This window comes from Silurus aristotelis (genome assembly GCF_946808225.1).
Source record: "Silurus aristotelis genome assembly, chromosome: 8".
Lineage (NCBI taxonomy): Eukaryota > Metazoa > Chordata > Actinopteri > Siluriformes > Siluridae > Silurus > Silurus aristotelis.
The window spans coordinates 29,870,293-29,883,974 of record NC_139581.1 but is presented as its reverse complement, the minus strand read 5'-3'; the positions used below and the strand labels follow the sequence as shown (position 1 = coordinate 29,883,974).

At 42.0% G+C, this 13,682-nt stretch overlaps 2 protein-coding genes across 3 annotated transcripts in view; one reads left to right on the top strand and one right to left on the bottom strand.

Annotated features, from left to right (window-relative positions):
• Window positions 1-13,682, bottom strand: part of LOC310730257 (T-cell surface glycoprotein CD3 gamma chain) — a 383,983-nt gene that overhangs the window by 245,822 nt on the left and 124,479 nt on the right. The window lies entirely within an intron of this gene.
• lsamp (limbic system associated membrane protein) overlaps window positions 1-13,682 on the top strand; it is a 530,554-nt gene that overhangs the window by 500,404 nt on the left and 16,468 nt on the right. For both annotated transcript variants that reach the window (XM_083549134.1, XM_083549133.1), the window contains one exon: window positions 6,794-6,919. In XM_083549134.1, coding sequence (XP_083405260.1) covers window positions 6,794-6,919 — 126 coding nt within the window. The remainder of the gene's footprint in view (window positions 1-6,793; window positions 6,920-13,682) is intronic.

Below are 13,682 nucleotides of genomic sequence, written 5' to 3'. Positions count from 1 at the left end.
GAATCATTTATTTATGTTTGCGATTCGCCCAAGTTTCAGTTTAATAAGCCCTGATTTTGGATTTGATGGTAATTTCTTTTTTCCGGATAAAGACATTCCCTATTGTTGTTCAATCTATTTTTCTCAGTTTTTCAGCTGAGATCTTCTGTTATACAGAAATTAAATGAAGCTTGTTCTTTTTTAAATAGCTAGTACCAAGAGTCTGATTAATGTGCTTTTGTTTTGATTTAGTCTCTATGGAATGTCTTCTTCTGGCAATCATAGAGAGGGCAAAAAATAAAATACAAATCCATCGATCTTGCAAGAACCTTCTCTGTACAGTGTTCAGACCTGTGTACAGGTAGTAATCATTATGAAACATCCTTTTGCTCAAGGGTGAGTATTTTAAAGGCCCAACAGTTGGAGCTTGCTGTTTTTGGGATTCCTGACCTTTAGATAAGTACTTCCTCAAAGCCACCTCAAGCTTATTGGTAGCTCATTGGGTTAGGCATTGGTTGGCCCTTTAAGCTGAGCTCTTGATGCTCAAGTGCTTAGTTGCATAAAAAATATAAACATAAGTAAATCTGGAAAAGAGTGTCTACCAAATGCCATAAAATAATAAATAGGTAAAAATCATTCAACTCAAAGTTTCCTGGTTTATCATGGGTTTGGGAATGCTGGGCTGAACATGAGGCAGAAACTCAGGGCTGGACATGAGGCGGAAAGTCAGGGCTGGACACGAGGCGGAAACTCAGGGCTGGAAACGAGGCGGAAACTCAGGGCTGGACACGAGGCGGAAATTTAGGGTTGGACACGAGGCCGAAACTCAGGGCTGGACACGAGGCGGAAACTCAGGGCTGGACACGAGGCGGAAACTCAGGGCTGGACAGGAGGCGGAAACTCTGGGCGGGACATGAGGCGGAAACTCAGGGTTGGACACGAGGCGGAAACTCTGGGCGGGACATGAGGTAGAAACTCAGGGCGGGACATGAGGTGGGAGCTCCAAGCTGTACATGAGGAGGAAACTCGGAGCTGGATGTGAGGCGGAAACTGGGTGATTTGCCATGTTTTGCTTGGTGAGAGGAAACTGGAGAACCCAGAGAAAACCCACAGCAGCATAAAGAGAACATGAACACCAGACAACAATAACCCAAGATCAGACTCAAACCCTGAATCTCAGAGCAGGTAGAAGGTAGCTTCAAATCAGATGATAAAGCTTTAAAACTAATGGATCTTTTGTCCGATTCACTCTGTAGTTCACGGATTGTACCAGGACAGATAAGAATTCACATGATGCAACTTACCAGCCACAAAAATCCCCACAATGCACTGTGTTGTTTGGCTTGATTGCATTGTTTGGTTTGATTCCTCCTCACTCTCACCTCTTCTCAAAGGAATACAGCAGTTACTATGGCAACGTTCCTTCACATGTCCCTGGCATTTTTTTTTTTCACGAATCAAAAGAACAAACTAGTCGTTTTGCAGTTACGTTACCTGCCCTTGCGTTTGATACAAATTATTAATAGTGGACGGGAAGGGGGCGGGATTAGGGGCGGAGTCAGAATCTATAGTAACATTTACATTTGGAACGTCTAATCTCGGACCTTATTCCTGCCATGTGTGTGTGTGTGTGTGTGTGTGTGTGTGTGTGTGTGTGTGTGTGTGTGTGTGTGTCACATCACCGGTCAATGTGTGTCACATGTCTGAGTGTGTGTGTGTGTGTGTGTGTGTGTGTGAGTGCACACAGACTTGTGTGACCCCATGTGACCCTGCTGTGATGACATCGCTCCGCATCACACCTCCGCTGTCACTCCACTTGTCTGTCTGTCTGTGGGTCAGGGTGAGGAAACTGCCCTCCTGCCCTCTTTTCATTCCTTCACTCTCTCTTTACTTCCATGTTTTTCTCTCTCACCATCAGAGTCTCATTCTATCCTGCGCTCTTCCTTTCTTCATCTCTTCATGTGTGTCATCTCTCTCTCTCTCTCTCTCTCTCTCTCTCTCTCTCTCTCTCTCTCTCTCTCTCTCTCTCTCTCTCTCTCTCTCTCTGGACTCACTCTGGTTTCTCTTTACACTTTAATCACTTTCTTTATACATTCTCCCTCTTCTTTACACCTTCTTTCTTCTTTTTATTATCTCTCTCATTCTTTTTTTCATTATCTCCCTTAATTCTCGAGCTCCCCTCTGTATTTATTTTCCCTCTTCCTTGCTTTATACTCCATATATATTTCTCTCTCTCTCTCTCTCTCTCTCTCTCTCTCTCTCTCTCTCTCTCTCTCTCTCTCTCTCTCTCTCCCCTTTTCTCAATCTCTCTGGGGGAATTTATCTCTTTTCATTCTTCCTTTCTCTTTTTTTCCCTTCTATTCTTTCCCGCAATCGTATATATTTATATATCATTCTCTCTTTGTTCTCCATTATATCTTTCTTCTCTTGTCTCCCTTTTTTTCGCTACGCTTCTTCTCTCCGTCCACCGGAGCCACCCGGGGGCTGTGACCTCGCTGCACCCATTAGCTTCATGTTAGCGCTAATTAGCAGCAGCTCTTTAAACATTTAGGCTGAAGGGACTTTCTCGGGGTCATAGGTCGACGCCGGAGCGATGGCACCAGGCGTGGAGGGACGCAAAACCTGATCAAGCATGCATGAGATGAGCTGACAATACTAATTACCTTAAATCCGTGTGCTGCATTTAATTACACCGTACAGCGAAGGTGACATTCGGACTCGGGGCTATTAGAGAATTTGGCGTTTGTGATATTTATCCAATTATTGTTGCGTTCCATGCTGGGAAATTTTCCCCCGGAAAAAGTTCTGTTTTAGCAAATAATGACAAACTTTCTGTTTTGAGGTTATAAGGTGACAAAGTGTCTCGCCTCGTTAATCCCGGGGGTCCCCAAACCTTTTTCTGTGAGCGACACATTCTTTAATGGGGGTCGGTCTGTAACAGAAAATCCCATGGGCCAGTGTAAACAACACTCATAAAATCTTGGAGATTTAATGATTTGAAATGTATTTATTTTGCCTCCTAATGCTGGATTTGTTTATTATTTTGATCTCCACCTTACAGACAAATAAGCATTTATTTTTAAGAGCCTGTTCATTGTTATTGAAATCAAACATTTACTTACTTATGCATTTGGTTGGTGGGCGAATCTATCCCATAATTAGGCTATGCTAATTACCGATACCGGTAGCGAATTTGGATTGTACTCGCGATAACCGATTAATCAAACGATAGTTTTTAAAAATACATGCTGGATTAAAACAAAGAAAAAACTCCATGTAAAATATTACTGAACTTTATTACAAAAAAGAAAAACAGCACTGAATCATAAAAATTGAAGTAAATATGAATATATTCATTAATAAATATAATTATGTAATTAATTAATTAGAAATAATAAATTCAAGCTTGCAGTCCCACGTGTAAAATTCAAACAGCATGTAACATAAGTGATTCGCCTCTAGAGGTCGCTCCCATAATGAAAGCGGACCGGAAGCCGGAAAAACTATCTGGTATGGCTTTTTTTTCCGATAGCCGATAGTTCCAGCAATCAACTATAGATGCCCCGAGCTCTTTTAATAACTTCTCATAAAAAATGCCCGTGTGTACAAAGCCAGCTCCATGATGATCCGCCTTCTATAGGTTGGAAGATCTGGAAGATCTCCTGCTGTAGAACTTCAACCTTACTGAAACTAATTTTTCATGCTGACTGCACCCCAGGAACCTCCTCACCTTCTCACCTACATCACTACCTGACTTTACTAACACACTTATAGCTGAATGAATCTCCACAAAATCTAGTGGAACATCTTCCCAGAAGAGTGGAGCTCATTATAACAGCAAATGGAGATTAAATGTGGAATAAGATATTCAAAAAGATGCACATTCTAAGGTGTCCACAAACATTTGCCAGTATAACTTTATCAAATTTTTTTTTTAGCTGACAGAGCTGTTTTTTTTTCGGAGATGCCATAAAAGGATCTAATCCACTTTCTCTTTCCCTGATAGTGAGATCAGACCTGATACATCATCAGCTCTGACATCCAATATAAGCAACCCATTCTGAGACTTTGACGCAGAAATGTTGTTTTTTTTTGTCCGTCAGATGAAATAAAACGTCGCTTACATCAGCGGAAAAAAAAGCTGGATAAAGGCATCTTTCTCTACATCTTTCTCTCACTTTCTCTTTATTTAGAACTTTTATCTATCTTGTTTTTTTTTCTGAAACCTTCTGAAAACTTTCTGAAAGCGGAACAATCATGCATCCGAAAACACTCGTCTTCATGCTGCTTTTCTGTCTGCAATTTTTCTACATCATGTTTGTGTTTATCCCAAATCTCGCTCTTGCTGTTTTCAGGGAAAGAGACAAAGAAACAAAAACTTGAAAAGAGAAATGCAGAGAGGCAGACAGACAGATGAAGAGACAGGCACAGAGACAAAGAAAGATAAAAGAGAGAGAGAGAGAGAGAGAGAGAGAGAGAGAGAGAGAGAGAGAGAGAGACAGACAGACAGACAGACAGACAGACAGACAGACAGACAGACAGACAGACAGACAAAGAGAAAAAAAGCATAAAAAATGAAAAGGAGAGACAGACAGATAGACAGAGAGGAAGACAGACAGACAAAAAAACAAAAAGATGAAAAAAGAAATACAGACAGACAGAGGAAGAGACAGGCAAAGAGATAAAGAAACATAAAAAAGAGAAGAGAGGAGGAGAGAGACAAAGAAACAAAAAAAGTGAAAACAGACAGACAGACAGACAGACAGACAGACAGACAGACAGACAGACAGACAGACAGACAGACAGACAGACAGACAGACAGACAGATGAAAAGCCAGGTAAAGATACAAAGAAACATTAAAAAAAAAGTGAAAAGAGACAGACAGACAGACAGACAGACAGACAGACAGACAGACAGACAGACAGACAGACAGACAGACAGACGAAGAGCCAGGTAAAGATACAAAGAAACATAAAAAAGTGAAAAAAGAGAGAGAGGGAGACAGACAGACTGACGGACAGACAGACAGACAGACAGACAGACAGACAGACAGACAGACAGACAGACAGACAGACAGACAGACAGACAGATGAAAAGCCAGGTAAAGATACAAAGAAACATAAAAAAAAAGTGAAAAGAGACAGACAGACAGACAGACAGACAGACAGACAGACAGACAGACAGACAGACAGACAGACAGACAGACAGACAGACAGATGAAAAACCAGGTAAAGATACAAAGAAACATAAAAAAGTGAAAAGAGGGAGAGAGACACTGATAGAGAGAGAAACAGATAGAAAAATGTGAAAAAAGTGAGACAGACAGAAACACGGAGACAGTGAAAAAAAGTACCAACCTGCAGCAATAACACTAATAGGCAAAGATGCCACAGGAACATAATCACACTGAGTAATATATGCTAGATAAATGCAGTACAGGACACACACACACACACTTTTGTATTATATGTGAGCATCTGCTCGAGATTAACTGGTTTATTGTCCAGCAAGGGGATGCAATCATTCTTTCTACAAATATAATATTTAAAGAAGAAGAAAAATGCATCATGTCATCGTGTTATTAACATACAGTAAGCATCAAGATGTTTTTCTTGAATATCTCAGTTCATGATTTCCACAGACAGACAGACAGACAGACAGATAGACAGACAGACAGACAGACAGACAGACCGAGAGAGAAAGAGAGAGTATTGAGAAAGAAGGGATGCAACAGGAACATAATCACAATGAGTAATATATGCTAGATAAATGCAGTACAGGACACACACACACACACACACACACACGCTCCACTTGCATCTAACTTGTTCTCCACGCTCCCTTCCAGGAAAGATCCATGTGGTTTTTATGCCACATCACACCTCTCGCTTCTCCCTGACTCTCTCCATCACGGCCCGGAGCGCTGGCACGCTGTGATGTATTAAACGCCCACGCCGCGTGATTGATCGCACCTAAACTGCTGACCGCGATAGAAACTCTCCCCTTTCTCCTATCAGAAATGCAGCTCACGCCTTCCTCCGTCACACTTTTGATTTGTTAAATCTCACCTTCAGCTGATAAATAAATACCTGCTGAAAAGAGGGAAAGAAAGAAAGAAAGAAAGAAAGAAAGAAAGAAAGAAAGAAAGAAAGAAAGAAAGAAAGAAAGAAAGAAAGAAAGAAAGAAAGAAAGAAAGAAAAAGCTGATAGCAGCACGAGTGGGATACGGAAGACGCTAGTCCTGAACACAACTACACTAAATCATAACACAACCACGCTAGATCTAAACACGACTACACTAGCTCATAGCACGACTGTGCTAGCTCTGAACATAATACACTAGCTCATAACAAGACTATGCTAGCTCTGAAAATGACTACACTGGCTCATAGCATGACTATGCTAGCTCTGAGCATAGTCATGCTCAGAGCTAGCATAGTCATGCTCAGAGCTAGCATGACTATGCTAGCTCTGAGCATGTCTACACTAGCTCATAGAATGAATATGCTAGCTGTGAACACGACTACACTAGCTCATAGCACGACTATGCTAGCTCTGATCATTTCTACACTAGCTCATATCGGGAATTTGGGCATGTGTCAGGCCTTTAACTCCTGACACATTTCCAGAGATTTCAGTGACTATCCCGGCTAATCCTTGCTCTTATACTGGCAATGCAGATTTGAATCATGTTTGTTCCAAAATCCACTCCATCGATCCCAGTCAAGGGAATTTCTTGAAGGGTTCGATATTTCAATGTTGGATATTCCACTCGGAATCTCTCTCTCACACGTTTCCTCTGTTCCTTCCTCAGTTCCCGCCTACATTAACAGAGTGTCAGAGGACGTCATGGTGAACGAAGGCAGTAACGTCACCCTCAGCTGTCTTGCTAACGGTCGCCCCGATCCGTCAATCACCTGGAGACTCCTAAACCCATCAGGTGAGTGCAGAAACCCAGTCACAAGGCAGAAGCTGATTATTTATCAGTTTCATTGCTCTTACTGGGGAACCTCATAAGGAAAAAAAAAAAACATACACAGTATCTCACAAAAGTGAGTACACCCTCACATTTCAGCAACCACTGTAGTGTATGTTGTCAGGTGATAATGCTGTAGAATAGAAACTTGTATACATTACTACAGCAAGTTATCTTAAAATTCGCTGGAATCCGCAGCGGGACCGAATGTTCAGGAACGTTAGGAATAACAGTTCTGTTTTCACCAGCAAATTTAAAAAAAAACATTTTAAAAACACATTATTGTATTAAAGTGACATAATGTGTAGATGAATTTACTAAGGTACCATATGGGCTGCGGTGGTGCCTGCAAAATTCACGTTACTCGCCTTGGAACGTAACCCACTTGAGTTCCAGGGGACCACTGTATTATGTCTCTATTGTTAATAGTAAGATTCAGCAAACAACATTTGACAACATTTTTAGGACTTGGATTGGTTCACCTGAACACCTAAAAACCTTCACTGAGCAGAAAAATGGGAAGAAAGTGAAAAAAAACGTGAGGCAAAGGTATTGGGACGTGTGGACTTTTCCAGTTATATGTGGTTCTTCTTTAAACTTGGGGCGATAACACAAAGTTGAAGGAGGTCTTTGGATGCAGGAGCATGAAATTTTCCATTCAATTGAAACAGGACCCCCAAACCTGTTCCAGCATGACAGTATATACCCCTGTACCCAAAGCTAGCTCCATGAAGATCTGACAGCACCCCAGGCCTCCTCATCTCACTTCCATCAGTACCTGATTTTACCCTTGTGGCCGAATGAAATCTCACACAAATCTCCACAAAATCGTCAGACACAAACATCTCAGAAAGTGTCCCCAAACTTTTGTCAGAAAGAAAACATAATACATTAGCTTACAGCAAACTATGTTTTTTGTTCAAGTTTCGCCTTAATGTGTTCTTTTATGTCAACTTTTATTTCACACACACACACACACACACACACACACACACACACACACACACACACACAAAGTTTGACTAAGAGACAGATCCCTTTTTTTTTTTTTCCAAAGCGAGGAGATTAATCACATTTGATCCAAATCAATTATCTCAAAGAGTTTCTAAGCCCGAGATCAGCTCTTAGCATCAGATTAGCGTTGCGTGGCGCTGCCTCAGAAGAACAAAGCTCCTTTGAAGAGTTGTAGGAGCTGAAGAAGAAGATGTGCTGCTCACATGCTTGAGAGATCAGGTAGATCGTTTTGTCTTTTGCTTTGTTGGGGTTCTGAACACCACATCTGATAAGTTTCGCTTCTATAGAGAGCGAGCTTGTGGAACGTTCGGGGCTGGAAGAGAACGTGCTACAGATCTGTAGGACTGTGATGGATGAGAAGATCGGTGCTTTTATCAGCAGTTTGAAGGGAGCTGGGTTTGATTTATTAATGAATCTTTTTATGTTAATTAGCTGAGTGGAAGAAATCTATGCTTCCTGACATAGTTTTGAGGTTGGATTCCTCTGTGTAAAAGTTTGACTGGTGTAATGTATCATTGTTTATTTGTTTTAAGGTCAACTAAGTTCATGAGCTCCCTTTATTTGGACAGTTCTGTGTGTATATGTATATAAATGTGAAAACAAATGATGTAGTGGCATTTTCATGTTCAATAAATATTTTGTCTTCCTAGCCTAGCATGTTCTGCTAACATTAGCGTCATTCCTTTTCCATTAGCGATACAAATTCTAGAGGATTTTGTCACTTCATAAGCAAAGGTACATCAAATGTACATGGAATTAGCATCTTTCAAATGACCTGGTCAAATTATATGCATTCTGTTGGATATAATACATTTCTCCAGAATTTACGAGCCCCGTGCCTTTACCTTTCAGATCCCAGTACATAAGAATAGGTTTTTGAGGGGGAAAAAAGTCTGAGGCGATTGTAAAAATGCGTTATTAATGTACTGCATGTAAAAGAAAGCCGATGCTCATGCTAGGTCTGTGTCTCGGCGGTGAAGGCAATGAGGTAATGTGGATTCATTTAACTGTAAATTCGAGGCATTATCCACACTCGCACATTTCAGAATAAGCGATTGGACCACACTCGGGTTCAAGCCCCGCCCCCTTTCTGGGTCAAATCTGAATTTGGACGCAAGAATGCGATCTGCAGCTCCCATGCGTTTCAGAGCAACGTGTGTGTGTGTGTTTCGACCTGCAGCCGGGCGTCTGATCCGCAGGTCAGGTGAGAGGACTGCCTTCGAAATCGGCCTCTTAATCATCCTTTAATTAGGACACGAGAAGAGGCACTCGAGAGTAATTAAGGATGAATGCAAGCACCGGGGCTCCAGAGGGCCACAGAAATGAGAACACACACACACACACACACACACACACACACACACATATATATACACATACACACACTCATGCAGAGTGAGAAAAAGAACTGCAGTGTGAGAGACTTCAACAAAAAAATGCAGGTCACTCAGCACACACACAAAAACTGTCACGGAAAGAGAGAAAGAATCAAGAAAGAGAGAGAGAGAGAGAGAGAGAGAGAGAGAGAGGTGTAGAGGTCTCAGACGCCTCTGGACTGGATAGTGTTTAATTTGCAGGTCATTCGAATCTCATCACCTTTAATAATTTCACGTGTTTGTGATATTCATTCATTCAGGATTCAGATTTTTTTAGCACACGTGGCACTCCGGACTAGCGGAGTAGGATTGTTTAGCGATGTGCAACCCGCAGCTTTGGCGCGTATATTCGCTCTACAGTGCGGGGAGTTTATAAGGGATTTATTTCTGCAGGAGGAGTTTCTTCACGAGTGGCCACACGATCCACAGTTTCCATATAATCATCGACGTTGTTTTACTCAAGACAACGTTGAGTGTATTACATTTGTGACCGTTTTGATTTGACGAGCACCTCCAAGACTGCGACCTGTAACGCACACAAACTCACACCTTCACGTCCTCTCATAGCTGCAGTGCTGCGAGATGGGATTCAGGGGGCAGCGTATGTGGAGCGGATTCTGTGAAAAGACCGCCGTATCCTCTGCAGCTCAGGAGTAAATACTAAAAGCCCATGGAAGGAACCTCTGCGATTCCTAACATAGGCACAGCGTTTAACGGATTTCAGGAAACCGCTAGCTGACAGTTAGAGATTAACGTCGGACAGGAATCTACCGCACAGCGGACATGAGGGACGAAATCTGGGGACACGTGCAGCAGTACCCTTCAATGCAAAGCAAAAGTGCACCCGAGACCAGACTCGAGTACCGTTCGCAATGCGTTTTTTTAAACACGATGTACAGCTGTAAGATCATTTCACCCAGTGCAAATGATTATGGCTGGAAACGAATCATCTTCATCACACTTTCCAGCCCTAGGCTTATAACTTTTGCACACGCACTTTTCCAGAGCGACTGATAATGATCTCATTTATTATTACATATGATCTAAACGGTCAATTGTTCATAGCTTCGCTCGAGTGCCCAGGAGGAGCAGGTTCTCACAAACTTCCAGTCCAAAGTCCGAAGCTACTACTTTTTTCAGGTCAAAAGATCATAATATTGAGCTAGCAGCTCGACAACTTGAGGGTGGTGGTAGTTTAGAGCTCTAAGAATCGAAAGGTCACAAGTTCAAATCCAAGCACCAACAAGCTGTCTTGAGCGAGACTATTATGTAAAAATGTAAATAATTTATGTAAAAAAAAATACCCAGCCATCTACAGTCTATGGACCAAAGCCAAATCTGCTCCAGCATGACAATACCAGCTCCATAAAGATTTACATGCTTTACATGGGTTCGAAGTGTGTGGAAGATCTTGAGTGGCCTGCAATCGAGCTCTGACCTCAACCCTATTGGAATGAATGGGAACGCTGACTGCACCCCAGGCCTCCTCACCTTCTTACCTACATCAGTTTTTGACTGTAGTAACACCCTTGTGGCTGAATGAACCGCCAACATCTAGTGAAACTTCTTCTCTGAAGATACAAAGACAGAAAAAAGGGGAGACTAAAAATGGAATATGGAAATATGGGTCAAACCTAAAAGTCTACCTTTGTTAATCAAACACAAAACCTCCATCGTCTCACCGGAGCAGAATCGCCAGTGTACGCCCCGTAGCCCCGCGCTATTTCCGTAAACATACGCGAAAATGATTAATAACGGCAACAAAAAGACCCCTTTTTTGTTTAACGACTCGAGCGAATCCCTTCCATTCACTTCACTGGTTAATTCAAGAAGGAGGGGAAAAAAGTGCGGACGGAACGAAGCTTTTGTGCGAAGCCCACTGAAAGACGGACTGAATTCATTTTCGAAAACAGCCGAGGCGGGATTAGAGGGACACAAAAAAGTCACCAAAGCGCTGCTTCGAGGCAGCGGGGACCGGGTTTTTTTGTTTTTTTACCGAACGAATTAGTATTCACTTAAGCAAAACTGAAGAAAGTGATGACAAATCATGGCTTCTCTTCTCTGCTCCCTTGACGCTTTTTTTTTTTTTTAAACTCCCTCATGAGGGATTTTTTTCAAAATATAAAGCAGCCAGTGAAGAATAATGGCACTCACTGGCAATGATAGATGTCTTTTTTTAACTCGTGGACACTCGCGAAACAGTGCACGTCTCTGATACAGCAGTGTGTGTTTGTCATCCTACACATTTCTTCTGGGGCTCTTTGCAGATCGTGGCCTCTCGTTTGAAACCGCCGCTGTAATCGGACAACACGCATCCCACTCACACAAACACACAGACGGCCGTTCACGTTGCCAGTTTTTTTAAATCAAATGATTGTATGCTGTTTTAGCTGAGAAGTACAGCAACATGGTGCACACCGTGGATCAAAAAGGGGTGGGGCTTGTTGCGGAAAGCCAGCATGGTACTCTAATGATGAGTGATGAACCTAATTAGTTTGCTTGTGGCCTTACGGATTCCAAAGGTACATTATAAAAACACAAACCATTCAAAAACCAAAGGAGGCAGGTCTTGCGCAGATGGCAGATCTTTCTCCAGCATATGAGTAATCCAAAACTTTCTTGCACAATCTGAAATCTCGAGAAGTTAAAAAGTCTTTCTACAAAACATAAATATATACATATCAACACCCAGATCAACCTTCCCCTCAGACATGTATCTCCTGCTGGAAAGTTCTACAACTCATATCTATACATTTCCAAACAGTTTGCTTGCTGCCTCTGTGAAACGGTTCTTTCTTCAGAATTGATAAATACATCCAACTTAGATATCAAATAGTCACCTAGTTCCATACTGACCCCTAGAGGATAGAGTAGGAACTGAGAAAGGTCCCCAATCATAATAGTAAAAGAGATACGATAGTTGGCGAAATTATGTACTGTATGAACCCTGGGTAGGCTAGGCCATTTAAAACATTCAGAACGTTGAGGTTGTCCGCCTGGCTCGGAATATCAACAGTGAGCCACCTGAGATGTTAGCATACCAAAGGGTTTTAGTACCTTTCCAAGACCCTGTAAATGTAAGTGCTAGTTTAGCACCAAAACCTATTTCAGGCTTGGATTATGTATGGATCATGACCCACACCAGATTATAGGGTTGAGATCTCTCTTGTATTCCTCTGCTATTGTAATAGTGCGCTTGAGTCTTTCCTGTAGTGTGTAAGTGTTGGAGGATCCGTCATAGTCAGGAGAAACTGTGTGATGTGCAAGTTTCATTGTTTCTATTTCTGCCAGCAAGAATCCAGTGCTCTGATACCCAGCTGTAGTTTTGAGAGTATGGTTGATGTATTTTGTCTGATTATTTTGTAGATGGTATTCTTTGGCCAACTTTTGGATGACTCCCCACTGAAATTGTGTTTAGGAGTATTGAGGTGCATTGGGTTCCTTGATCAGACACTGTTTTAGCCCACCTTGTCAAGGTATCTCTGATTTCTGTAGGAATTTGCTGCATTACTCAAATACTATCAACAGATACTCATTTGGATTGGTGCGTTCAGGAAATTGTCCCTAAATATCTTTGCCTACTATGAAGTGGTATCAAAAAGACTAATGGTGCTACCTAGTGGTATTCTGCCCACCACATTTGCGATTCATCACAGACAGCAGAAGTTAGAATAAAGAGATTTCTGCGAAAATTCTGCGTGAAACTGGGCGAATCTTCCACAGAGACGTTTGGCATAACATACATTTGACAAAGCGTTGCTGCAACTAGATGCCGGAGGCTCTGGGATGGGGCTGGACTGTAACATTGTCACCACATGTCCATTAGGGTTTGGAGTCCAAATGATGTTAACCATCCGATTAGACTTTTCTGTATTTCCATTCTCAACTCGCAATAACCGCTGTTCAGGTCAAGGGTGCTGAAAATGGCTGCTCCATCCATACCAAACCTATTTGATATGTGGTGGCACCATTGGAGGGCTGGATGGTCAAATAATCTCCTCCACCAGCATCTCAGCAAGGTCTTTGCCAGGCTACTGATACTCTATACACATTCTTCTGAATAGGTACTTCACCAAGGGTAACATTGTGGTCATTTCAGTGCATCAGTACATACAACTGGTTAATAATATAGCAAAAACTGCAGTTGTGATTTTTCTGCCCCCATGTCTGCCAAACTCGTCTGTAGGTCCAAGGTTAGGGGTATAGTCTGTAATATAAATTCCTTTCCCTTCCCCTGACTGTCTGGCAGCGTGTAAGGTGACCTGCTAAAGTTAACAGCCACTCCAGTCTCTAGCGGAAAATCCAGAACAATAAAAGGAGAAGATGTGGAGAGAAAT